Source organism: Pristiophorus japonicus, chromosome 3 (genome assembly GCF_044704955.1).
Source record: "Pristiophorus japonicus isolate sPriJap1 chromosome 3, sPriJap1.hap1, whole genome shotgun sequence".
In the NCBI taxonomy this organism is placed as follows: Eukaryota; Metazoa; Chordata; class Chondrichthyes; family Pristiophoridae; genus Pristiophorus; species Pristiophorus japonicus.
In genome coordinates, this window is record NC_091979.1 from 104,965,506 (window position 1) to 104,990,778 (window position 25,273).

The 25,273-nt window shown below is 43.4% G+C and overlaps 1 protein-coding gene across 8 annotated transcripts in view; it reads right to left on the reverse strand.

Annotated features, from left to right (window-relative positions):
• Positions 1–25,273, reverse strand: part of LOC139259816 (formin-like protein 2) — a 425,278-nt gene that overhangs the window by 79,000 nt on the left and 321,005 nt on the right. For all 8 annotated transcript variants that reach the window (XM_070875639.1, XM_070875635.1, XM_070875637.1 and 5 more), the window contains exons 5-7: positions 11,110–11,193; positions 7,420–7,572; positions 1,381–1,489 (exon numbers count right to left, since the gene is read on the reverse strand). In XM_070875639.1, coding sequence (XP_070731740.1) covers positions 1,381–1,489; positions 7,420–7,572; positions 11,110–11,193 — 346 coding nt within the window. The remainder of the gene's footprint in view (positions 1–1,380; positions 1,490–7,419; positions 7,573–11,109; positions 11,194–25,273) is intronic.

The window sequence follows — 25,273 nt, forward strand, 5'->3', positions numbered from 1 at the left end:
GAATAAAGTATCACTGTTGTAAATCTCTATAATTCAATAATGAATATAATTTGGAACTGCTAAAGGTGTTTTCCAGAAAGTCTTAAACTATGACAAAAGTAGAGAGAAATACTCCCATATCCTGCCCCAACATCCAGTGTCTAATGGTCTTGGTATGCTGAGTGTTACAGAAAGGCCACGTATTCCATCACACAGCAACTGGAGGTAAGATCATGACATTGTGTTACCAGAGTCTGAATTCTGTAAGCCATGTTGCACTTTGTTGTAAATCTCCAGGTCTGGTCAGGTCACAAAATGATAGCCATAGGAAATTGTAACAAACAAATTGAGGAACAACTTGCACAATGTTTGTTGCAAGAGTGGGTTCAGATTGCACGGGAAGTGTGCAGGATTGGTTTGCTCGTCTAGACACAAAATATTGATTGTCAAAACCTGCGGATAAGGTTTCTGATAACAAACCACAACTGCTCACACCCCTGCATATTTGTGGCGAATTGAACAATTGAACAAATATGCTGGACTTTCTACAAGATGTTGGGAAGATTAAATTATTTTCTACGTAGATATTTTTTCATCTAAAATTATCAATAAGTGACTTAAAATATTTCCAGCCAAAAGATTATTCCACAGTTTTTGATTTACTGGCATTTTGAACATTTTTGGAAAGATGGAAAGCTCCCAGCAGTACAGTGGCCAATTTTAACACAAAACCAACAAACAACCCTCTCAAGATTCTTTAGATTGGCTTAGATGGTAGCTACACCCTATACTCGACATATCTGATTTCAGACTTTTGGATAAAACTGTCACCATGACACCACCCTTTGGTCATCAAGATGACTGAGCAGTGGAAAATCAACATTCCCAGATACTTGAAGCAAATCTATGGGCAGACTGAATAATCAAGGAACTGCATTAAGGACTACAAACCAGACAGAGGAAAATGCCAATCAGTGAGGTTTCAGCAGGACTTGAAAAATTCATTAGAAATCATTTTTTATGGCTGTCATTTGGTCCTTACACCTGCAGGTTTACTATAAAAAAATTAACATGATTTACAGTATAATGAAATCTGTAAAGAAAATTAAAAATGTTATCTTAGAAACTATCCTAAATCTAACATGACATTCAGATATAAAATGTAATTAGTGCCCCTTTTTATGTGCTTTTATACATATTCCTAAAAGCTATTAGATTTAGTCTTATGAACAATTCAGATCTAAATGGTAGATGGAGCAAGGCCACTATTTTAAGTAATTGAAGTAGAAGCTTTACTTTACAGCGAACAAGCACATTGGCACATTTAAACCTTTGTATTTTTCAGGAACGGAAGGACAAAGGACTAGAGTATAGAAACAAGGGAAAGCTTGTACCATGTACCTGGTAGTTCATGATTGCACGCAAGCACATGATGCAGACATGAACGTCATCCTTTTTGCTCACTAATCTAGAATTCTTCAGCGTCCTTCTGCTTGGTAAAGTGTTACACCTATAGATGGATAATGCAAAAATACGTAAAACAGGTCGTTGAAACAGTGCACACCACTGGAAACCAATATAGACAAAAACCATGGAATCTACATACAAGCACTATATCAAATAAGTCAATAAGGTTTGAAAACCTTTTACATAACATTGTACTTTCAGGATTCAGACAGAAAGAAGCCGCATGGCTTCATTATTATAGTACTCAGGAAGTTCTTTCATATCTGTAGGTGTTCAGGCCACAATAAAATGAGATAAAGGCTCATGATACAAGGCAATATAACCAACTGCAACTTCCTTAGTGTGGCTCAGTGGGTAGCACTCTCACCTCTGAGTCAAAAGATTGTAGGTACAAGTCCCACTCCAGAGACTTAAGCACAAAAATCTAAGCTGACACTCCAGTGCAGTGCTGAGGGAGTACTGTGCTGTTGAGTGTGCTGTATTTCGGATGAGATGTTAAACCGTAGCTCTGTCTGCTCTCTCAAATGGACATAAAAGATCCCATGGCACTATTTCGAAGAGCAGGGGAGTTATCCGCGGTGTTCCACAATCAACACAACAAAACAGATTATCTGATCATTATCATATTGCTGCTTGTGGTGCGTAAATTGGCTGCCATGTTTTCTACATTATAACAGTGACAGGTACACTCCAAAAGTACCTCATTGGCTGTAAACCACTTTGGGATGTCCTGAGGTTATGAAAGGTGCTATATAAATGCAAGACTTTATTTTCTTTTAGTAAATTATTACAATTGAGAGAAAAATATATGCCTGCTCGTATGTACTCGCAAACACAGAGGGTTAAGATAAGCAGAAAGCATTTGCACTTCTGGCTCATTAGTGGATAATTATTCTGAACAGAATAATCTAATCCGGCTTTTCTAACTGGAGAAACTGCAGTCTTTAAAGAAGCACTGATAAAGATGTTGTTCTTCTACATATTCCTATTGCCAACTAGTGAAACAGCTGCATTATTATTTATCAATGAACAGGATATCCCTCCCCATGCTCCCACCGTCTTCCCCCAAAACTCCATTACTGAAAATGACAAGGGCAGCAGGTGTATGGGAAGACCATAACCTCCAACCTCATCTCTAAGTCATACACAATCCTGACTTGGACACATAGCGCCATTCCTTTATTGTTGCTGGGTCGAAATCCTGAAACTTCCTACCCAACAGCATTGTTGGAGTATCTTTATCACACGACTGCAGTGGTTCAAGAGGACCACCCACCTGCACCATCACGAGCAAATAGGGACAGCCAATAAATGCTGGGCTTGCTAGCGACACCCACATCCGGAGAATTTTTTTTTAATATTGTGGAAGTCTTGCCCTATTCAACAATTGGGAATAAATAAAAATGTCCGACCTTTCAGTGCTGTTCTGATACTTCCAGTGGTGATCCAAGAGATATAGGGAGAGGGTAAGGCACCAGGATTATTTGTGGATTGCCCTGGCAAAGATTTGGCACAGATAAGATGGGCCGAATGGTCTCCTTCTGAATTGTAAACTTCTTTGGTTCTAACAGAAAAATTCTGTGATATAAATGTTGGACATGCTGTCCCCATATCATAGCACTTGATGTGCTCAATTCAATTATTTTGTTTTATGATCTGGGGCCTTTCTAACTCTTGGATTCACCACCGCCACAACAGAATTCAGTCGGTTCCTAGTCAGTTAGAAGGGGCAGTTCACAATAAACAAGACACCTCTGATAAACATGAGTGTCAGCATTCTCGTACTACATTTACTCAGGTGAAGGAGGGCGTATGAAGGACAAAGGAGAATGACAGCAAGCATGAGTTAGGAGGATCAGAAAAATGTAAAATCATATGTTAACTAAATTTTACTTAGGTCTTGCCATTTTGTTTGACAAAGATTTGAATTTAAAATAGCATAGACTTTTGGCAGCAAATGCTGTCTTCTTTAAATAAGCTGTATACCAATTGAGCAGATCCCCCAATTACAAAAAAGCAAACACACTGGACCATAACATAGATTTAATAATTTGTCTCTTTTAAAAAAAAAGGATTTGCATCTTTCATAACCTTGGTCAGCTCAAAACGCTTACTAGTTAATTAATTACTTTTTGAAATACTGTCACTGTTTTAAAGTAGGGAAATGTGGTAACCAATTTATGCACAGCAAGGTTCCTCAAACAGCAATGAGATAATGAGCAGATAATCTTTTTTTTTTTTTAAGTAATATTGGTTGAGGGATAAATATTGGACAAGATACAGGGGAGCTCCTCAGCTCTTCTTCAAATAGTCCATGGGATCTTTTACATCCACCTGAGATGGCAGACGGAGCCTTAGTATAATATCTCATCCAATAGGTGATATTCTGAGGGGGTGCTGAAGTGTCAACCTGGGATTATATGCTCAAGTCTCTGGAGTGGGACTTGAACCCACAATCTTCTGCCTCAGAGGCGAGAGTACTACCGACTGATTGCTTTTTGAAGCATCAATTAAAATGCTAAAGGCAAAGAGTAATAAAATGGAGATAATAAAATGGCCTCATTCTTTATATCCATAGCTGTGTGCAATGTGTCAAACCTTATCTATGGCTGTGAACTATTTCAACTACATTTTTAAAAATTGTAAAAGTAGTTTTGGGGAAGTTCTAATTAGTTCAAAAAATACTGATAAATCATTATAGATGAATGTTTACATCATGAATTAGACAAAAACACTTCACTTCACACAAGATTTTTCCAGCTTCATTTCACATTACATATTACAAACTTCAAAACTCAGTTTTATAGCAATTATTAAAAAAATTGTTAACACTTTACAAATATGCTACACACAGCGGCACAAACCATTAACTGTGGAAGTCAGATAAATATATCTGTCATTTGTAGTATATATTTAGTGTCTCACTAATGTATATTGTGTTTTCTTTAGGAGCCTGGAGAAGCACGGCCTGATATTGCTATGCATGTGGATAGATGGGCATGTTTTAGGTAGGTCATTCAATACAGGAAACAGAAGTGCAATGAATTATTTATGAAGAAAACCAAAACAGACAAAAGGAACACTCCTGTGGTTTACTGGCGTAATCCTAGAATGAGCCAATGCATTTTGGTTCATTGTGGTTCTTTAACTCTGATAATATCCCCATATCACTGCTGTAGTTTCCACCATCATCTGACCCTTCCAGTGGTTTTGCACCATTAGAATGTACTCTCAAACAGACACTGTTTAATAACGTGTGCATGGTAAGAGCCGCAGCCCTGAAATTTCATACTGCAATTTGATACCTGCTGCTCACAAATTTGAGTTATTTACAGTGCAGGGCAGTTTCATGAATTAGGAAGTGAAAAAATAGTCACCCATGAATTGACTGCTCCCAAACTCCCAAAGGCTGGTTCACCCTCCTGCATAATAGTGTTATACACACCAAGCCTATTTAGGATTGGTCTTTTGGTTAACACTGTGAACAGCTTAATGAATACATTAACAGGTGAAAAGGGGAGATGTTTCAATACATTCTATATAATTCCTTCTCACTGACTTTACAAGCCACTACTCTTTAGCTGCAGGTTTACATAGAATTACATAGAATATACAGCACAAAAAGAAACAGGCCATTCATCCCAATCAGTCCATGCCGGCATTATGCTCTACTCAAGACTCCTCTCATCCTTCCTCATCTAACAAAACCTCTATTCCCTGATCCCTCATATGCTTACCTAGCTTCCCCTTAAATACAGCTATACTATTCGCCTCAACTACTAGCAAGTTCCACATTCTCACCACTCTCTGGTTAAAATTTTTATTTCTGATTTCCCTATTTAATTTTTTGATGACTCTTATAGTGATGGCTCCCGGCATTCATTCTGCTAAATTTAGCTCTCATTATCTTTGCAACAAGCTGGTAGACTCTCCAAAATTTGTGGCTTGTGAATAGCCACTGGGGCAAAGTGCAACACACTGCCCCGCCCATGGAATCACATCTCAGCACGAGTCAGGACTTTTCAGGGAGGAAAGGAGAAAATTAGAAGGGAAAAGAAAAGTTGCAGGGCAAATAAAAATTTAAAAATTAACAGAAGTTAAAGCAATGGAAAAATAATAACACCCTATTTAATCATAAAGTGAAATTTACATACATTAATTGGCAATGCAAAAGGAAAAAAACCCAATGTAAATTGTAAAACCGGGCCCCACAACACCAATAAATATAATCAGTGAAAAAAAGGTTCCAAATGGATCTGTGTTTCTTGAGCTGTCACCTTAACAATTAAAATTGCAATGTCTCATGTGTCAGTGATGGCTGTGCTAGAATTCCAGGATGAATTTTTCTATTCATCCTAGAACAATGATCCTATTCAAGGATCATACTGTAGATTTTAACTGCTACTTAAAAATAAATTACTGCAGTGACTGGTAGATGGACACAAACCATTTCTTAGCTGACGTGATAATCACGTGATTGGTTTGGAGTTCTTGGCAAGCCTTGTGCCGCAGTCACATTGTATGTTCATCCAGTACTGATCGTCCCAACGTCCATCATAGTTTATATTTAGCAATGATCTCGGACATGGATAAGTACGGTTTCAAGAGAAATTGTGTGAATATGAGAAGACGAGGACCACTGTTTCTAGAATTTATTGGAATTAGCAGCGGAGATCCTGTTATGCACTGTGCTATTAAATGGTTCATATTGATTTGCAGTAAGAATACTCACAATGAACCATTATTGTTGTAAATATTATAAGCAGTGTCCTTTTTTGCTTTTGCTAAATTTTTCCCCCATTTTATTTCAAAGTTAGTATCCAGCTCTGCACTATTCTCCTTGGTTGGCAGGGCTCATCTCACAAAGCCGACCAGTGACATGCTTTATTATAGTGGGAACTGATTTCTCCCAGAGCAATACTTTCCCATCTCCCTCAGACTACCTGGCCAGAAGTGGGAGGCTGCGGGGCCAGAATTGCCCCTTTCTACAAGGCCAGTGGCTGCCTGCAAACAGTGGCCACGGGTCGGTGCGGACTGGCCGCTGAGTCTCTGTGGAGGGGCCGCCATTTTAAAAGTTGCCCGTCCTCAGGTTTGGAGCGGTATAGGGGACAGCCCCTCCCATTTTCCTGCCGTGGTGACCTCTTACCAACCGACGGCGACACCTTCCCAAAATTGCTCCACGGGAACTTGCCCCTTTCCGGAATTGCCCCGCGGAAGCGCCACCATCGCCAGTCGGTGCCACTGACAGCTTTTGCTGTCGGTGCCCTTTCTGCGGCTTGGCGGCATGGCCGCCCTTAAAGGGGAAGTGGCGCTGCTGGCGACAACGTTATTTTTATTTTATTTTTTTTAATTGGCCGACTGCCAGGTCGGGCCGACAATTACGGCAACAGTTTCGCCCGGGCCGCCAGCTGGCAGCCTGGCATCCCCTCTTGGGTGCCAGGCCACTGGCCCAGCCGGAATCCTCCCTGGTGGCCCAGTGTTTGCCACTAAAGTGGCTGCAGAGTTTGCAGCGGTGCTCCCCTTTAATTGATGGGGAGGGCCGTTGGGACATGCCAGCGTGATGACGTCATCAGCGCGACGCTGATGATTTGCAGTGTCGGCCACTCCGCCCCGCCTCCACTTCTGCCCTGATGATGAGGCCACTTCCGCCCCGTTTCAAAAAAAAGCACAAAGTGCTAAATTTCTCCTGATTGGCCGCCCCATGCATTGGGACGGACGGAGCACATCAGAAACAGTAGGTGCGCCTCGTTTCAGGCGGTGGGCAATTTCGGCTCCTGTATCTTTAGGATTAGACTAGGGAAGGGAAAAGCTGAGCTTGACCCCCCATGCCACCCAACCAGAAAGACACCTTTTAAAGATTATATTATACAAGGCTAATAACAAGCCTGTTTTTACGAAAACAGAAAATCACATTATGATCAACTTCTTTGCTACTTTTGCTGAATTATTGGAAGTTTTCTGTCATCAGCCTACCGTAATGTTGAATGTCTGGAAGACCGGGCCAAACTGTTGCCAACTGGTGATGGCAGATTACTACTTCGATGTAAATCCTCAATGGACCGGCTCCAAGGTTTGGATTTGTCCACTGCATTCTCCACATTATTTTCCACACTTTCAAAATCAAATCTGAAGGCAAGTTAAGCAATTAGATAAAACCACATTCATCAGTCAAAAAGTAAGGTTAAACATGTCATAGAAATATAGAAACATAGAAAATAGGTGCAGGAGTAGACCATTCGGCCCTTCGAGCCTGCACCACCATTCAATATGATCATGGCTGATCATGCAACTTCAGTACCCCATTCCTGCTTTCTCTCCATACTCCTTGATCCCTTTAGCCGTAAGGGCCACATCTAACTCCCTTTTGAATATATCTAACGAACTGGCCTCAACAACTTTCTGTGGTAAAGAATTCCACAGGTTCACAATTTTCTGAGTGAAGAAGTTTCTCCTCATCTCGATCCTAAATGGCTTACCCCTTATCCTTAGACTGTGACCCCTGGTTCTGGACTTCCCCAACATCGGGAACATTCTTCCTGCATCTAACCGGTCCAGTCCCGTCAGAATTGTATATGTTTCTATGAGATCCCCACTCATTCTTCTAAATTCCAGTGAATATAAGCCTAGTCGATCCAGTCTTTCTTCAAATGTCAGTCCTGCCATCCCGGGAATCAGTCTGGTGAACCTTCGCTGCACTCCCTCAATAGCAAGAATGTCCTTCCTCAGATTAGGAGACCAAAACTGTATACAATATTCAAGGTGTGGCTTCACCAAGGCCCTGTACAACTGCAGTAAGGTCTCCCTGCTCCTATATTCAAATCCTCTCGCTATGAAGGCCAACATGCCATTTGCCTTCTTCACCGCCTGCTGTACCTGCATGCCAACTTTCAATGACTGATGTGCCATGACACTCAGGTCTCGTTGCACTTCCAATTTTCCTAATCTGTCACCATTCAGATAATATTCTGCCTTCCTGTTTTGGCCACCAAAGTGGATAATCTCACATTTATCTACATTATACTGCATCTGCCATGCATTTGCCCACTCACCTAACCTGTTCAAGTCACCCTGCAGCCTTTTAGCATCCTCCTCACAGCTCATAGTGTCATCTGCAAACTTGGAGATAATACATTCAATTCCTTCGTCTAAATCATTAATGTATATTGTAAATAGCTGGGGTCCCAGCACTGAACCTTGCGGTGCCCCACTAGTCACTGCCTGCCATTCTGAAAAGGACCCGTTTATTCCTACTCTTTGCTTCCTGTCTGCCACCAGTCCTCTATCCACGTCAATACATTACGCCCAATACCATGTGCTTTAATTCTGCACATCAATCTCTTGTGTGGAACCTTGTCAAAAGCCTTTTGAAAGTCCAAATACACCACATCCACTGGTTCTCCCTTGTCCACTCTATTAGTTACATCCTCAAAAAAATTCTAGCAGATTTGTCAAGTATGATTTCTCTTTCATAAATCCATGCTGACTTGGACCGATCCTGTCACTGCTTTCCAAAAGCGCTGTTATTATATCCTTAATAATTGATTCCAACATTTTCCCCACTACCGATGTCAGGCTAACCAGTCTATAATTCCCTGTTTTCTCCCTCCCTTCTTTTTTTAAAAAAGTGGGGTTACATTAGCTACCCTCCAATCCATAGGAACTGATCCAGAGTCTATAGAATGTTGGAAAATTACCACTAATGCATCCACTATTTCTAGGGCCACTTCCTTAAGTATTCTGGGATGCAGACGATCAGACCCTGGGGATTTATCGCCTTCAATCCCATCAATTTCCCGAACACAATTTCCTGACTAATAAGGATTTCCTTCAGTTCCTCCTTCTCGCTAGATCCTCGGTCCCCTATTATTTTCGGGAGGTTATTCGTGTCTTCCTTAGTGACGACAGGACCAAAGTATTTGTTCAATTGGTCTGCCATTTCCTTGTTCCCCATTATGAATTCACCTGATTCTGACTGCAAGGGACCTACATTAGACTTCAGTAATCTTTTTCTCTTCACATATCTATAGAAGCTTTTGCAGTCAGTTGCTATGTTCCCTGCAAGCTTACTCTCGTACTCTATTTTCCCCCTCCTAATTAAACCCTTTGTCCTCCTCTGCTGGATTCTAAATTTCTCAGTCCTCAGGTTTGCTGCTTTTTCTGGCCAATTTATATGCCTCTTCCTTGGATTTAACACTATCCCTAATTTCCCTTGTTAGCCACAGTTGAGCCACCTTCCCCGTTTTATTTTTACGCCAGACAGGGATGTACAATTGTTGTAGTTCATCCATGTGATCTTTAAATGTCTGCTATTGACTATCCACCGTCAGCCCTTCAAGTATCATTCACCAGTCTATCCTAGCCAATTCACGTCTCATACCATCAAAGTTACCTTTCTTTAAGTTCAGGACCCTAGTCTCTGAATTAACTGTGTCACTCTCCATCTTAATGAAGAATTCTATCATATTATGATCGCTCTTCCCCAAGGAGCCTCACACGACCAGATTGCTAATTAATCCTCTCTCATTACACAAGACCCAATCTAGGATGGCCTGCTCTCTAGTTGGTTCCTCGACATATTGGTCTGGAAAACCATCCCTTATACACTCCAGGAAATCACCCTCCACAGTACTGCTACCAGTTTGGTTAGCCCAATCTATATGTAGATTAAAGTCACCCATAATAACTGCTGTACTCTTATTGCACGTATCCCTAATTTCCTGTTTGATGCCATCCCCAACCTCACCACTACTGTTTGGTGGTCTGTACACAACTCCCACTAACGTTTTCTGCCCTTTGGTGTTTTGCAACTCTACCCATATAGAATCCACATCATCCAAGCTAATGTCCTTCCTTACTATTGCATTAATCTCCTCTTTAACCAGTAAAGCTACCCCACTTCCCTTTCCTTCCTGTCTATCCTTCCTGAATATTGAATACCCCTGGATGTTGAGTTTCCAGCCTTGGTTACCCTGGAGCCATGTCTCCGTAATCCCAATTACATCATACCCGTTAACAGCTATGTGTGCAATTAATTCATCCACCTTATTACGAATGCTCCTCGCATTGAGACTCAGAGCCTTCAGGTTTGTTTTTTTAACATACTTTGTCCTTTTAGAATTATGTTGTAATGTAGCCCTTTTTGATTTTTTCCCTTGATTTCTCTGCCCTCCACTCTTGTTTTTCTCCTTCCTCCCTTTTGCTTCTGCCCCCTTTTTACTTTCCTCTGCCTCCCTGCGTAGATTCCCATGTGTAGTGTTTAGTATATGTTTCTAATTAATCAGAGATCATTGAGCACAGCCTGTAAAAAGTTCTGAGCTACATAGAATTACTATTTCAGACACAAAACACTTTTGGAACATGGCAGCTGCCTATCTCTCTCTCTTGAAAGAAGGGTTCACTTTTTTGGAAAAGCATTTTCATTAAAGTAATTACTTGTGCTTACTAATTCCTGGAAAACTAACAACTTTTCGAAGCTTTGTGCCAATGTTTATCAGCGTTTAATAAACAAGTGCTGTCATGTGGAATTTATTTCCACACAAAAGAAAAAAGATAAGGCTTTAAAAGAAATAAAGAACTTTATTTTTGCTGGGATCTTTCCCAGTTCTGGAGTGAAAGGTTCACATACATCCAGTTTGCTGGCTAGTAATCAGAAAGGGCACTTACGTAACTGCGTACTGTGCAAATGAAAGGTATTCCACCAATATATCTAGACCTTGATTCTCTTCATTCAAAAACTCCCTCACCCAACTGTGGAGAAAGAAAATGCACAGAAGGACCACATAAACATTGTTAATAGCTTTAGAAAACCTACTGTAATAAGCCAAGTCAAAACAGCTCATCTCAGCCAAGTCTTCCAAACAAGATATATAACTCGGAGAGTTGCTAGTAAGTACAGTATGGTACGATACAGTACCCCATCTCTGATACAGCCAAAACATTGTAAAAGGAAAATCAAAGACGAGGAGCACTTTCAGCATAAAATGCTCTAACGTTTTTTTTAATTACCTTCAATTTGATAACCTTTGCAACACTGAGTTTCAAATTTCTGTTTACATCAGGAGCTGCTTCAGTGATGTATACAAGAAGTGTAAATTCCAGCATAGTTCCATATACTATCATGAGAGTCAGCGCAACCAAAATGGTTAGATCCAAGATAACAGATTCCTATGTCAAGGGATAATGGGCTCAATTTTCCCCAATGTCGTTTTTTGGTGTGTTGCAAGAGATACGCCCGTTTCTTTTTGGGCCCCAACTACTTCAAAAAAATAAGTAGCAAGTTTCCCCGTTCTATTTTTTGAAATTGGTGCCACGCAGCCTGTCCTTTAGCTTCAGGGAGTGGAGCCTAATATCTGCACCGAAAAAACGATGCCCCACCTTCTGCACATCTGCGAAAAAAAAAGGAAATTTTTGACATGAATGTTATGGGCGCGCATGCCCTGTACAGCTCCCGGTCTGCATTCGGCAATTTTTAAAGAGCCAGTTGTGTGTGAGAACTTTAATACTCATTCGAAAAATTGGAGCTGCAATACAAGATGCAATGCAGCTCAAGGACCAAGAATTTCTCACAGGATGAAGTGGAGGCACTGGTTACTGTAATTGAGGCCAGATGGCATGAGCTGAAGGTCACATAAAAGTTTCACCAAAAGAAATGAAGAAATGTTGGAACCAACTTGCAGAAGATTACTGTGCAATGGTGACCACCCCGAGGTCTGGAGGCCAGTGCAAAAAGAAGTGGCAGGACCTTGGTCAAGTAGTTAGTGTAAATAATATTTTCCTTTATTCAATGGAATTGCGATTGTAAATGTGACCTCTGTATATGTCCCACCCAGCAGAAAGACACCCTATCTAAAAAGTTAATTTTCATCTTTGCAGAGGAAGGTGGCACACAACAAAAAGGGAAAGAACTCGAACAGGAGGAGGCCCGGCAAATCTGCAGCCACTGACACCCGTGGAAGACAGGGTCGCCGTTTTGATGGGTCCTGCCTGGAGAAAAGCAACCACCACTGCACAAGCTGGGCCCACACTCAAGGGAGAGTGTAAGTCCTGCAAATTCCACAGTCTGGCTTTCCTAAATGTTAAGTACTGCGCGGGCTAGCCATGCTTCGTGAGGATGTCTCCGTCAGCTACGCTTCGGTTGATACAATGTCCTTCAAATCAGCCTGCTGCCTGCGCAGTGTGTGCCTACTCATGCCACCCACCCTGCCCCCTCCTCTGCTGCTAATCATTTGTCTGTTCTGTTATATTTTGCTGAACTTGAGGCCAACCCTGACGATGCAGAAGAAGATTCAGACGTGGACAAGCCTGAAGAGGAGAACATCATCCAATCCCACCTTCTGGACCAAAAGCATGGGGGGGAGGTGATGGATGAAGCCCCCCCTGTTATACTCACTTTGGAGGTGCAGGTGCCGCCCATTGAGGTGCCAGCCCCTTTCCTGAGTGGTACGAGTATTGCTGGGACAGTCCATGGTTTCCCACAGTCCGAGGCTGGGGATGCCAGTCGGGTGCAGCGAGGCACTCCCAGGGTGAGGAGGGGAAGGAGAGCTCGACAGCGCTCTACTGAGGTGCAGGATCGAACAGATATGGTTCAGATGAATGGCAATGAATGCAGAGAGCATTGACCTTACCCGATCACTCCTGGACACCATCAGCGGGGTGGGTGATGAGATATCGGGACTGTCGGGAGAAGTAACAACACTCTCACGAGAAATGGGAACACTGTCCGGGAACATGACGGAGGGAATATCTTGGGCAGCGGATACAATGTCGGTGCACATGAGGGAGGGAATGTCACAGGTAAGTGAGACATTGTCAGCGAACATGAGGAAGGGAATGTTAGAGGTAGTTGAGACACTGTCAGGGCACATAAGGGAGGTAATGTCGGAGTTAGCTGCTACAATAAGGGAACACGCCCAGACCCCGCGCCCATTGACAGAATCAACTGCCACTCCCACTCCAATCCCCAGACCAGTCTGTGAAAAGACTAAAGCTGGGCCTTCTACATTACCGCCTGCCCCCACCCCCCATTAATGCATTACCAGAGATGTTCGAAAGAATAAGCTTGGTACCAACCCGAGAAACACTGCGCCACCGCCTGCGGGCAAGGGTAGAGTCAGCAAGAGCAAGCGCAGCGGGCGGTCTTAGAATAAGGTGGAGGAGAGATGGGTGCAGCCTTTCTTTGCTGTAGTTGTTATTATTATCGTTGTTACTGTTGTAACTGTTCTCAAATTAAATTGTTTTTGTAAGTTATGTTAATTTACATGTTTAAAAGTTTGTAAGTGATCTTAAAGTTTTTAAGTGATCTTAGAATTTGTAAGTGATCTTAACTGAAAACTTTAACGTTTGATACAAGCATATTTTGATTAAAGTTAAGTTAAGTACAAACAAATGTTAAACTTTTGAATAAAATATATTTTAAATTAGAACTGAATAATTTCCATTATTTGTTCCATTAACACAACACAACATTACAGAACAGGTCCAAACAGTAAACATGGTCCATTTGGAATAGTTGCCACTGAGCCTTCAGGCAGCAAAGCGTTCATGGATGAGCTACTGGCGCAAGGCTCGAGCAATCGTTAAAGATGGCCTGCTCTCCTCCGCCGTCGTGCTCCGGGTTCAGTTAGTTGCACGGCTTCCTCGTCCTCCTTCTCCTCGCCACCTGCATCTTCCTCATCATTATCAGCCACTCTCACCTCAGGTAGGTCTTCTACTACCAGTTGCTGCTGCTCCATGATGGCTAAGTTATGCAGTATGCAGCACACAACAGTGAACTGACCGACAATCTCAGTAGCGTTTTGCTAGTAGCCTCGAGAATGGTCCAGGCATCGGAAACGTTGCTTCAAAATTCCAATGGTCCTCTCCATGATACTGCGCATCGCAATGTGTCACATGTTGTATTTCCAGTCAGCTTCCATCCAGGTTACGCATAGGGGCGTCATGAGCCAGGTGGCAAGGCTGTACCCTTTGTCTCCCACAAGCCAGCTCTGTCCTTCTGGCTGCTGCTGAAACATGGCAGATATAACGCTCTCACGTAGGGTGAACGCATCATGGGTGCTCCCATGGTATCTTGCATCAACTGACATGATGCGATGTATGTCGTCACACACGAGCTGCATATTAACGGAGTGGAAGCCTTTTCTGTTTCTGTACATCTCGGAATCCTCCAAAAGGTGCTCGCAAGGTGATGTGGGTATAATCAATGCAGCCCTGTACCTTTGGAAGCCAGCAATCCTGGAGAAGCCCACAGCCCTTTCTCTCATTGCCTGGGCAGTCATGGGGAACTTTATGTAGTCATTCCTCCGGGCATACAGTGCAGCAATCACCTGCCGAATGCAGAAATATGTTGCATGTTGAGAAATAGAGCACATATCCCCAGTTGTGGCCTGGAACGATCCAGATGCATAGAATGAAAGTGCAGCTGTAACCTTCACTTCAACTGACAAAGCAATCCTCCTGATGCTTCTAGGTTGCAGGTCTGTTTTTACAAACTCACAGATGTCGGTTACAGCTTCTTTATGGAAACGCAGTCTTCTGACACAGTCTGCATCACTCAGGTGCAGGTATGAACGCCTGTCTCAATATACCCGACAAGGGTAAGGGCTCCTGCCCATCATCCTACGTGCTCTGAGGTTCCTCATGCAATGACTTTGAATCAACTGTCTCCTCTGAAGCACCATCGTGCAGAAGGCTTGCACGAGGTATGGCATTGTAAATATTGCCCCCATGATTAAATTGTACGTTTGCAAGAAGCTCAAAACAGCAGGCAGGACAAGCTTTTTTGTTCTCTCTCTCTCTCTCTCTCTCTCTCTCTTCCCCCCCCCCCCCCCCCCAAGGTCGACGCCCTAGTATGGACCACACCCAGGTCTGCATGCGCAAAATAAAGGCTTGCTTAGATTGGGAAACACCACCACCTCTCCCCCCACCCTGGGCTTTATTTGAGGCTGCTTGCTGCAAGGTGTAAGGCTTCTCATGCCTTCAATTCAGCTTCCACAGCCCCCCACCAACCCCCCCAGGCTTCTTTTGAAGTCGAGACCAGAACCCCTGTGTCCGGGCAAGTGATCGATTCTGCCAGCCGACGCTCGACCCTCAAGCCCGGTTTGGAGACGTTCGGTGAGACATGACATTTTTTTTTAAATCCAAAATTAAATAATTCCTTGAAACTTCCATTTTCTGTGTTTTCAGTTGGAAAAAATTCAGCTTCATGATGCATATGTGTTCTTGACTCCCTCCAAAATGTTGCCTAAAAACAATGGCGTCTTTCTGTGCCGATTTTTTAATGTGCGTGATTTTTCTTAAGTGCCCAGAAGGTTTTTTGGGAGTGGTCACATGTGCCGTCCTCGGAGAAATGTAAGTTGACCAAACTTGCATAAATGTGAAAAACTGGCGCCGACATCAGGTTACAAAAAAAACCAACCTAAAAACATTGTAACTAACTGAGTTACGCTGGCGCACAATCTTTGGGGAAACATGGATTTTTAAAATTTAGGCCAAAAAAATGGCGCAAATCACTGGGAAAAATTGAGCCCAAAGTTCCTGAAAGTCATCATCATCATAGACGGTCCCTCGAAACGAGGATGACTTGCTTCCACGCCAAAAAAGGATGAGTTCACAGGTGTTTCAATGAAGGGCCTAATATACCAGATCCCGAACTACATGTTGAAGGGTGGAAGATGCCTGTGCGTGGATTTTTTAACGTGTGGTGGCCGTTGCACACCAGCCACCACACGGGCTTGACAAAGCTAGGTCTTGGTCCAGTGGCAAGGATTGACCAAGACGACTGGAGACCAGCTGTGGTCTGGTCTTGAAATGAAATACTTTAATTGATAACACAATAACTGAAAGAATGAGCTTTTCCCCACAAGTTTCTCCCTACAAAATGTTTATTTTGTCCAGGAACTTCACTGTTTTGCTGATGCATAATTTTAAAAATTTTGCTTTAATTATACTGACTAGATTAATATCTGCAGCTGAGGGAAGAGGGGCAGTCTTGACAGTAGAAAATGTTCACATCACATTGAACAAGGCACAGGAGCCAATTCAATCAGATTTTCCAAAAAGGTGTCATATTGGGATTGTAAACCCTCACACCTTTCTGAATTTAAGGAGTTTTGGCTGAGAAATTCCTAATTTGACAGACAAATATAAATGCAAGTTACCCAGCTCCCTCCCAGCACTAAACCAGAATGCGGAAGAAAAATATAATTTGGTAGAAAATGCAAAATTACCACACTATGTTCTCCAGTGGTGTCTGCCATGGGTCTCCCTTAAAAAGATAACATTCGCTGCCAGTAACCTGTGCACATGTTGCAGCACTTAAAAGCTGCCCTTAACTGCTTTCATTGTGGCAATATTGCAGTAAAGAGATAGAAGTAACTCCTATCCAGCATGATATGAAATCTTCAACTTAAAAAGAAAGAAAGACTTGCATTTATATAGGCCTTTCACGACTACCGGACATCCTAACACACTTTACAGCCAATTAAGTACTTTGGGAGTGTAGTCACTGTGGTAATGTGGGAAATGCGGAGGCCAATTTGCACACAGCAATCTCCCACAAACAGTAATGTGATAATGACCAGATAATCTGTTTTTGTTATGTTGATTGAGGGATAAATATTGGCCAGGACACCGGGAATAACTCGCCGAACTTCTTCAAAATAGTGCCATGGGATCTTTTACGTCCACCTGAGAGGGCAGACGGGGCCTCGGTTTAACATCTCATCCAAAAGACGACACCTCCAAGAGTGCAGCACTCCCTCAGCACTACACTGGAGTGGCAACTTAGACTTTGCGCTCAAGTTCTTGGAGTGGGCCAAGTCAGCTCAAGTCCCTGGAGTGGGACTTGAACCCACAATCTTCTGACTCAGAGCCAAGTGTGCTGCCCACTGAGCCACAGCTGACACTTAATAAAAAATACATTAAAGAGTTGTGAGGAAGGAGGTTTCTTGACTGTAACTGCCTCTGCCCTTTCTTTCTTTAAACCTACACAGTAGAAAACAACATTTCCATTGACTACAGTTTAAAGCATATAGTACTTCAAGTCAAAATATTTGAATGTAGGATAGTTTTATCCACTGGGATTGTGACTCTAAAGCTAATTTTACTCATAGTCTCTAAATAGATCTTAATGTGAGCTGATCTTTATTGCCAATACCCAAGATAAATGTAGATCTGCATCCAGTGGGGGTTAGAGCACAATTAATTTTTACCTGTAGTCTCTTAATAGCCACCAGTGTAAGTAAACTTTTATCCCCGAAGCTAAATTGTTTTTCATAGTCTATCAAACACTTAACTCTGGCAGCAGCAGTTTTATTACTACAAGATGATATTATTAGAAGAGGGTAAATTATTTTTTCCATTTACAACGCAAGGATGGATACCATGGGGAAAGGAGAAATGCACATCTGGTAACACTTGCCTATGTGTAAAATTCCAACATGGTTAAGCAGGAGATTTGAGGGCTGAAATTGCCCCCCCACTGAAAGTAGGCACACCGACTGTTTCTGAAGATTTTTCTCCGCCCCAATCGATGTGGATTTTGAGGACTTTAAAAATACTTTAATCTCCGGGCGGTGTTCGGGTCAGCTGTGGGACGGAAGTGCCGCGTCACACTGACGCATCACAATGTCTCTGTCCTTCAGTAAAAGGGAAGGGCCGCTGCGAGCTCTGCATGGGGTTTAGTTAGGTCCACTGGGCCAGGCCAGGCCAGCGACCAGGTACCCAAGAGGCGGTGCGGGGCTGCTGTTGACGGTCCGGCCGAACCCGTGGTCACCACTGTCGAGCCGACCTCGGAGTCGGCCGACAATTAAAATAAAATGGAGGCTCCGGCAGCGCGCCCTCCCTTCCTTATGGTGGACACGCCATCCAGGCACACACAGCATCCTGCAGGGGAAAGCTGTTAGTAGCACTGAGCGACGGGGTAGCAGCACGGGTGGCACGGAAACCGGTTCCCGCCACTCCCGGCCCAGGGACAATTTAGGATGGCTCAGCCCATCTGTCTGCCCCGTCAGTGAGGCCTATCCACACACCTCTTAGAGGCGGTAATGGACCTCAAGGAGGAGGGCAATTTCAGCCTCAGACAATAGCGATTTCAGAGAATGGGAGACAGATTTGGGTGCAGACAATTTACAAGATGGTGTTTACAATAAAATATGCATATTCCATAATGGCAACATCCCTGAACTTCCAATTGATGATGTACACGCACGCTGCATGGTGCACATGCTACTGGATAGTTCACTAATATTTAAAATGCACTACTTCTGAAGCAGCATACCTGTGCAGTGCATCGTTGAACCGAAATATAATGCCACAGAGCACCAGACTTGTTCTACATCCACAGTTACCCCACATGCTGAGCTTCCTGTTTTAACTGGGTTTTAAGGAGGAGAAACTGTGGAGCTCAACTCTTTCAGGATGAAGGGGAAAACAAACGTCAAAAAATCAAAAGATTAGTCATCCTAGGCAATTCTTTTTTATGTCCCAGCAGCACTGGTCTGGCAGCAGATATCCGGTTCGATTCGAGGCCACAAAATGGTGTATGGCACATGGGCAAAATAAGATTTTAAAATAATGAATGCCACATTCAAAAATAACCCGAATACAGTATTCCTGACTTCTGCTGAGAAGGAGCATTCATCAGCCATCCAAATGAATATACATGCAAAACACCTGGAGACATAAGTATGCTGCCTCTGACTGATGAAAATCACATGCAGCGGAAATTCCAGTAAGGAACACATTAGCATGATTTTAAATCTTGGGTGGGAACGAGGCCTAGCAAGCAGCTAGACTGTTCGGGCGCGGTAGCAGGGAGGCTTGGCCGATTTTAACAGCCGGGCCTCAATAACAATCAAAATGGCCGGGAAGTTGGCAGGAAGGCAGCCACCTAGCCGTTAAAATCAGACAGCAGGAGGATGCCACCAGGGGCCCAGAGGAACACTACAAGGCAGGTGCTCTTGCAGGGGGTGAGAGGTCAGGGCAGGGGGGTGAGTGAAATGTTGGGGCGGGGGGAGTGAAAGGTCGGGGCGGGGGGGTGAAAGGTCGGGGCGGGGGGGGGAGTGAAAGGTCGGGGGGGGAGTGAAAGGTCGGGGCGGGGGGGTGAGTGGAAGGTCGGGGCAGGGGGGTAGTGAAAGGTCGGGGCAGGGGGAGTGAAAGGTCGGGGCAGTGGGGGAGTGAAAGGTCGGGGCAGTGGGGGAGTGAAAGGTCGGGGCGGGGAGTGGAAGGTCGGGGCAGGGGGGTAGCTCTCCTGCTAATTAGGAAACAAACTTACCTCTCCTGGACCTGGCTGCTGCTCTCGGCAGGTTTGGCCTGATGGAGAAGCCACTACTGCTCCCCTGCTCTTGCCTCAGGTTAAAAAGCAGACTGGGCTCTGACAATGTCATTGGACCCAATCAGAATATTTAAAGAGGACCCCGCCAGCTTGATGTGGGGTGTCCTTGCTGCCTGTAATTTAAAATTGTAGTCAGTCAGATAGGGGGGGGGAAGAAGTAGGCAAGTCCCTCGCTCAGTTTTAACCAACTGTCTCCTAGCCCAGATATGGCTGCATCTTCACTTCCTTAAATCCAAGAGACACAAGCTTGAGCATATCTGGTGCTCAACTGGCTTAGGTATCCATCACTAGATCTGGCTGCACCACAACAAGCTCTATTGGGCCTCACTGCCTATTGTTCTAGGGTTATCCTGGAGAGCATAGATAACCTCCCGCATCATTTCTCCACTATCAAATGTCTCCTTAACTATCTCTACCCTCACTTCCAACAATCAAGAGTAGCTAATGGAGTTCACCAAGATAGAGACCAACTGTTCAAATGCCTCTGCTGCTTCCTCACCTTCTCTTTGCCTACCAAGTGAAACCTTCCCTCGCTTCGGCTTTATTGTCTGGAATTGCTTGCCTAAGCCCCTCTACTTCAGCACTTTAGAAACATAGAAAATAGGTGCAGGGGTAGGCCATTCGGCCCTTCGAGCCTGCACCGCCATTCAATGAGTTCATGGCTGAACATGAAACTTCAGTACCCCATTCCTGCTTTCTCACCGTCCCTCTTGATCCCCCTAGTAGTAAGGACTACATCTAACTCCTTTTTGAATATATTTAGTGAATTAGCCTCAACAACTTTCTGTGGTAGAGAATTCCACAGGTTCACCACTCTGGGTGAAGAAGTTTCTCCTCACCTCGGTCCTAATGGCTTACGCCTTATCATTAGACTGTGACCCCTGGTTCTGGACTTCCCCAACATTGGGAACATTCTTCCTGCATTGAACCTGTCTAAACCAGTCAGAATTTTAAACGTTTCTATGAGATCCCCTCTCATTCTTCTGAACTCCAGTGAATACAAGCCCAGTTGATCCAGTATTTCTTCATATGTCAGTCCCTCAATAGCAAGAATGTCCTTCCTCAAGTTAGGAGACCAAAACTGTACACAGTACTCCAGGTGTGGCCTCACCAAGGCCCTGTACAACTGTAGTAACACCTCCCTGCCCCTGTACTCAAATCCTCTCGCTATGAAGGCCAACATGCCATTTGCTTTCTTAACCGCCTGCTGTACCTGCATGCCAACCTTCAATGATTGATGTACCATGACACCCAGGTCTCGTTGCACCTCCCCTTTTCCTAATCTGTCACCATTCAGATAATAGTCTGTCTCTCTGTTTTTACCACCAAAGTGGATAACCTCACATTTATCCACATTATACTTCATCTGCCATGCATTTGCCCACTCACCTAACCTATCCAAGTCACTCTGCAGCCTCATAGCATCCTCCTCGCAGCTCACACTGCAACCCAACTTAGTGTCCTCCGCAAATTTGGAGATACTACATTTAATCCCCTCATCTAAATCATTAATGTACAATGTAAACAGCTGGGGCCCCAACACAGAACCTTGCGGCACCCCACTAGTCACTGCCTGCCATTCTGAAAAGTACCCATTTACTCCTACTCTTTGCTTCCTGTCTGACAACCAGTTCTCTATTCACGTCAGCACACTACCCCCAATCCCATATGCTTTAACTTTGCACATTAATCTTTTGTGTGGGACCTTGTCGAAAGCCTTCTGAAAGTCCAAATACACCACATCAACTGGTTCTCCCTTGTCCACTCTACTGGAAACATCCTCAAAAAATTCCAGAAGATTTGTCAAGCATGATTTCCCTTTCACAAATCCATGCTGACTTGGACCTATCATGTCACCTCTTTCCAAATGCGCTGCTATGACATCCTTAATAATTGATTCCATCATTTTACCCTCTACCGATGTCAGGCTGACCGGTCGATAATTCCCTGTTTTCTCTCTCCCTCCTTTTTTAAAAAGTGGGGTTGCATTGGCTACCCTCCACTCCATAGGAACTGATCCAGAATCTATGGAATGTTGGAAAATGACTGTCAATGCATCCACTATTTCCAAGGCCACCTCCTTAAGTACTCTGGGATGCAGATCATCAGGCCCTGGGGATTTATCGGCATTCAATCCCATCAATTTCCCCAAAAAAATTTCCCGACTAATAAAGATTTCCCTCATTTCCTCCTTTTTACGAGACCCTCTGACCCCTTTTGTATCCGGAAGGTTGTTTGTGTCCTCCTTAGTGAAAACCGAACCAAAGTACTTGTTCAATTGGTCTGCCATTTCTTTGTTCCCCGTTATGATTTCCCCTGATTCTGACTGCAGGGTACCTACGTTTGTCTTTACTAACCTTTTTCTCTTTACATATCTATAGAAGCCTTTGTAGTCCGTTTTAATGTTCCCTGCAAGCTTCATCTCGTACTCTATTTTCCCTGCCCTAATCAAACCCTTTGTCCTCTCTGCTGAGTTCTAAATTTCTCCCAGTCCCCGGGTTCACTGCTATTTCTGGCCAATTTGTATGCCACTTCCTTGGCTTTAATAATATCCCTGATTTCCCTTGATAGCCACGGTTGAGCCACCTTCCCTTTTTTATTTTTACGCCAGACAGGGATGTACAATTGTTGTAGTTCATCCATGCGGTCTCTAAATGTCTGCCATTGCCCATCCACTGTCAACCCCTTAAGTATAATTCGCCAATCTATCTTAGCCAATTCACGCCTCATACCTTCAAAGTTACCCTTCTTTAAGTTCCGGACCATGGTCTCTGATTTAACTGTTTCATTCTCCATCCTAATGTAGAATTCCACCATATTATGGTCACTCTTCCCCAAGGGGCCTCGCACAATGAGATTGCTAATTAATCCTCTCTCATTACACAACACCCAGTCTAAGATAGCCTCCCCCCCTAGTTGGTTCCTCGACATATTGGTCTAGAAAACCATCCCTTATGCACTCCAGGAAATCCTCCTCCACCGTATTGCTTCCAGTTTGGTTAGCCCAATCTATATGCATATTAAAGTCACCCATGATAACTGCTGTACCTTTATTGCATGCACCCCTAATTTCCTGTTTGATGCCCTCTCCAACATCACTACTACTGTTTGGAGGTCTGTACACAACTCCCACTGATGTTTTTTGCCCTTTGGTGTTTTGCAGCTCTACCGATATAGATTCCACATCATCCAAGCTAACGCCCTTCCTAACTATTGCATTAATCTCCTCTTTAACCAGCAATGCTACCCCACCTCCTTTTCCTTTTATTCTATCCTTCCTGAATGTTGAATACCCTTGGATGTTGAGTTCCCAGCCCTGATCATCCTGGAGCCACGTCTCTGTAATCCCAATCACATCATATCTGTTAACATCTATTTGCACAGTTAATTCATCCACCTTATTACGGATATTCCTTGCATTAAGACACAAAGCCTTCCTCTCCTCCTTTAAGACCCTCCTTAGAGCCAACCTTTTTGAGCAAATGGTTTGCCACCTTTCCTAAAATCCTTCTCTCAGCATCCATATTTGCCTCTGTGATGTATCTAGGGACATTGGTCTACAATGAAGTCACTGTGTAAGTGCAAGATTTTGTTGCTGCAGGATGTTCGCATTTCAAAGCTTACAATTGTTGGTGAAAGGAGAGAGGAAGAGGAACTGAAGAGGGAGGACAGTAATGGATATTTGATGAAATAATCCTCATGAAGCTGAGGTGTGCAACTGGAATGCATCCTGCTGGAACATTGGTTGTGATCCTTGTATATTAGCCCACAAATCCCCAGCTAGTATCTTGTATCCCCCATTAGAACCTTTAGTGGTCAGGAGTGTGACAATACCAGACCGATGTACTGCACCAATGTGAGCTATTATCGGAACGGTCTTGAGCTTAGGCCTTTTTGAACCCTCCTGCTTTAATAATCCTCGATGGTGATATATTTACAACTACACATGATTGCTTCTTATGCTTCTGTCCAGGGTGATGCAGTCTGGTATGACCTTCATGGTCTGCTACACTTTATTGTATTATGTGACTAATTCTTGGACCTGGTTCCCAAATAGCTAACTGCCATCTAGCAGCAGCTAGGTTGGTTTGTTCTGGACATGCCAAAAGCCTGCATAGCTGCAAAGAAACACCACCTCATTGGCAGTCGTGACTCCAGAATTATTCAGAGTATCAGGACCCTTGGAGCTATAGCTCAAATGCTTGCATAACATAGGAACATAGGAATGTAAGGAACTGGAAGAGAGCACTGCAAAGCACTGCTACTTTTTTAAAATAGCAAAGCAACATCCATATAAATGCTTGATTCACTTTGGTGCTTTTGTAGTTTTGCCAGAATACTTGACAGATAACAATCCTTGGTTGGACTGTTTCTCCAAGGTACATCTTACATCAAGATCAGATAACTGGATTCCTTACCTAAAGATACAAAGTGATTGTTGCTGTAGAGATTTGCTGCCCTGTTTATATCTGGTAGGATACCATTGTACATCCCGGTCTGGAGTAAAAATAAAACGGGGAAGGTGGCTCAACTGTGGCTAACAAGGGAAATTAAGGATAGTGTTAAATCCAAGTCAGAGGCATATAAATTGGCCAGAAAAAGAAGCAAACCTGAGGACTGGGAAAAATTTGGAATTCAGCAGAGGAGGACAAAGGGTTTAATTAGGAGGGGGAAAATAGAGTATGAGAGGAAGCTTGCTGGGAACATAAAAACTGACTGCAAAAGCTTCTATAGATATGTGAAGAGAAAAAGATTAGTGAAGACAAACGTAGGTCCCTTGCAGTCAGATTCAGGTGAATTTATAATGGGAAACAATGAAATGGCAGACCAACTGAACAAATACTTTGGTTCTGTCTTCACGAAGGAAGACACAAATAACCTTCCGAAAATACTAGGGGACCGAGGGTCTAGTGAGAAGGAGGAACTGAAGGAAATCCTTATAAGTCAGGAAATTGTGTTAGGGAAATTGATGGGACTGAAGGCCAATAAATCCCCAGGGCCTGATAGTCTGCATCCCAGAGTACTTAAGGAAGTGGCCCGAGAAATAGTAGATGCATTGGTGATCATTTTCCAGCAGTTTATCGACTCTGGATCAGTTCCTATGGACTGGAGGGTAGCTAATGTAACCGCTCTTTTTAAGAAAGGAGGGAGAGAGAAAATGGGGAATTATAGACCGTGTAGCCTGACATCAGTAGTGGGGAAAATGTTGGAATCAATTATTAAAGATGAAATAGCAGCGCATTTGGAAAGCAGTGACAGGATCAGTCCAAGTCAGCATGGATTTATGAAAGGGAAATCATGCTTGACAAATCTTCTGGAATTTTTTGAGGATGTAACTCGTCGAGTGGACAGGGGCGAACCAGTGGGTGTGGTGTATTTGGACTTTCAAAAGGCTTTTGACAAGGTCCCACACAAGAGATTGGTGTGCAAAATTAAAGCACATAGTATTGGGGGTAATGTATTGGCGTGGATAGAGAACTGGTTGACAGACAGGAA